General features: G+C 43.0%; 1 protein-coding gene across 1 annotated transcript in view; it reads right to left on the bottom strand.

Moving 5' to 3' along the window:
- The window catches only part of LOC107300998 (CUGBP Elav-like family member 5), a 14626-nt gene extending 13281 nt beyond the window's left edge, over nucleotides 1–1345 (bottom strand). The window contains exon 1 of the mRNA XM_015830270.1: nucleotides 1202–1345. Within this exon, the coding sequence (XP_015685756.1) occupies nucleotides 1202–1345 (144 nt within the window). The remainder of the gene's footprint in view (nucleotides 1–1201) is intronic.
- Nucleotides 1346–1550: the final 205 nt, after the last annotated feature.

Here is a 1550-nt window from a genome sequence, read left to right as displayed (position 1 = left end):
GGATTAAACAAGGATTAAGACAGAGGAGATGCCTAGAACGGTTGGAATTCACTGTTGGAATGTATATTTGTGCAACAACTACAATAGCGTTGAGCCAGTAGATGGCAGTGTTTACAAATTTGGATCTTTAGTATATACTCTATGATGTTCTTTTGTCCTAAGTAGAGTTTCCTGTTTCCTGATACAGTTAAAACAGTTAAGCAGGAAAGTACATGGTGATTGTACACTTTGTTCGATCTGTGGTGCTATATATATATATAAACAGAATTTTTAACAAGAACTAAAGTGAAATTTTCCGAGAGTGAGAACAGATAATCTGTTCACCAGAGCACCAGAGGGAAGGATGAGAAACCATGGTTGGAAACTGATCAAAGAGAGAAGCAACCTGGTATTAAGGAGGAACTTCCCGACAGTGAGGACAATCAACCAGTGAAGCAACCTGGCATTAAGGAGAAACTTCCCAACAGTGAAGACAATCAACCAGTGGAACAGCTTGCCACCAGAAGTCGTGGGCGCTCCATTGCTGGAGGTTTTTAAGAAGAGACTAGACAATCACCTGTCTGAGATGGTGTAGGTTCGCCTGGTTGAGCAGGGGGCTGGACTGGAAGACCTCCAGGGTCGCTTCCAGATCTATTCTATTCTAATTTCCCTCCAGAAATTGTAAATGCTCCAACACTGGAAATTTTAAAGAAGAGACTGGACAGCCATGTCTGAAATGGTATAGGGTTTCCTGCCTGAGCAGGGGGTTAGACTAGAAGACCTCCAAGGTCCCTCCCAACTTCGTTATTCTGTTAAATGAAGAGGGAGATGAGAATCCCACAACTCTGTGCGTGTTTTGACTTGGCAAGAATTGTTCCCTGGGCATTTTAGTACACTGTTAGAGCAAAGAGAGGCCATGATGGGCCATGGGATGGAACAGAGGTCAAAAAAGTCAAAATGGAAAGGGGAATGATGCAATCAAAGCTGCATCCCTTTTCTGTGTAGTTCAGGCACACATAAAACGATGTGGGTTTTTTAAAAAAATCACATACTGATGGCTACCGTGAATTAAATCTTTCCTCCGCCGTGACAAAAACCCATCTTTTCTTTTTCCAGAAGCTCACTGCACCTTTGACACAATCACAAAGCAGACGGTAGCACACCTGAATGCTTCAGGTAAAACCCAAAGAAAAGGGGAGGGATTTTTTTTTAAAAAAATCACCTGGAGAGCCGCAGTTGGATCGAAGACGTTGAACTCACCTTTGCTGTTTCCATCCGGACCTCTAAGCACTGTGCATTCGTCAATGACCCCGAAAGGTTCAAAGAGACACAGAATGTCTTCTTCGGACTGCTGTTTATTCAACATGCCCACAAAGAGTTTCCTGTCTCCTAGAAGAAAAGAAGGACACAGCACCATCAACCATAAAAAAAAGAGGTTGAGACTCTAGAAAGAGTGCAGAGAAGAGCAACAAAGATGATTAGGGACTGGAGGCTAAAACATATAAGGAACGGCTGCTGGAATTGGGTATGTCTAGTTTTATGAAGAGAAGGACGAGGGGGGACATGATAGC

Source organism: Protobothrops mucrosquamatus, unplaced genomic scaffold, assembly GCF_001527695.2.
Source record: "Protobothrops mucrosquamatus isolate PMUCROS unplaced genomic scaffold, P.Mucros_1.0 scaffold9519, whole genome shotgun sequence".
Taxonomy (NCBI): Eukaryota; Metazoa; Chordata; class Lepidosauria; order Squamata; family Viperidae; genus Protobothrops; species Protobothrops mucrosquamatus.
Note: the sequence above shows the minus strand (reverse complement) of the source record. Positions and strands in the feature narration are given on the sequence as shown.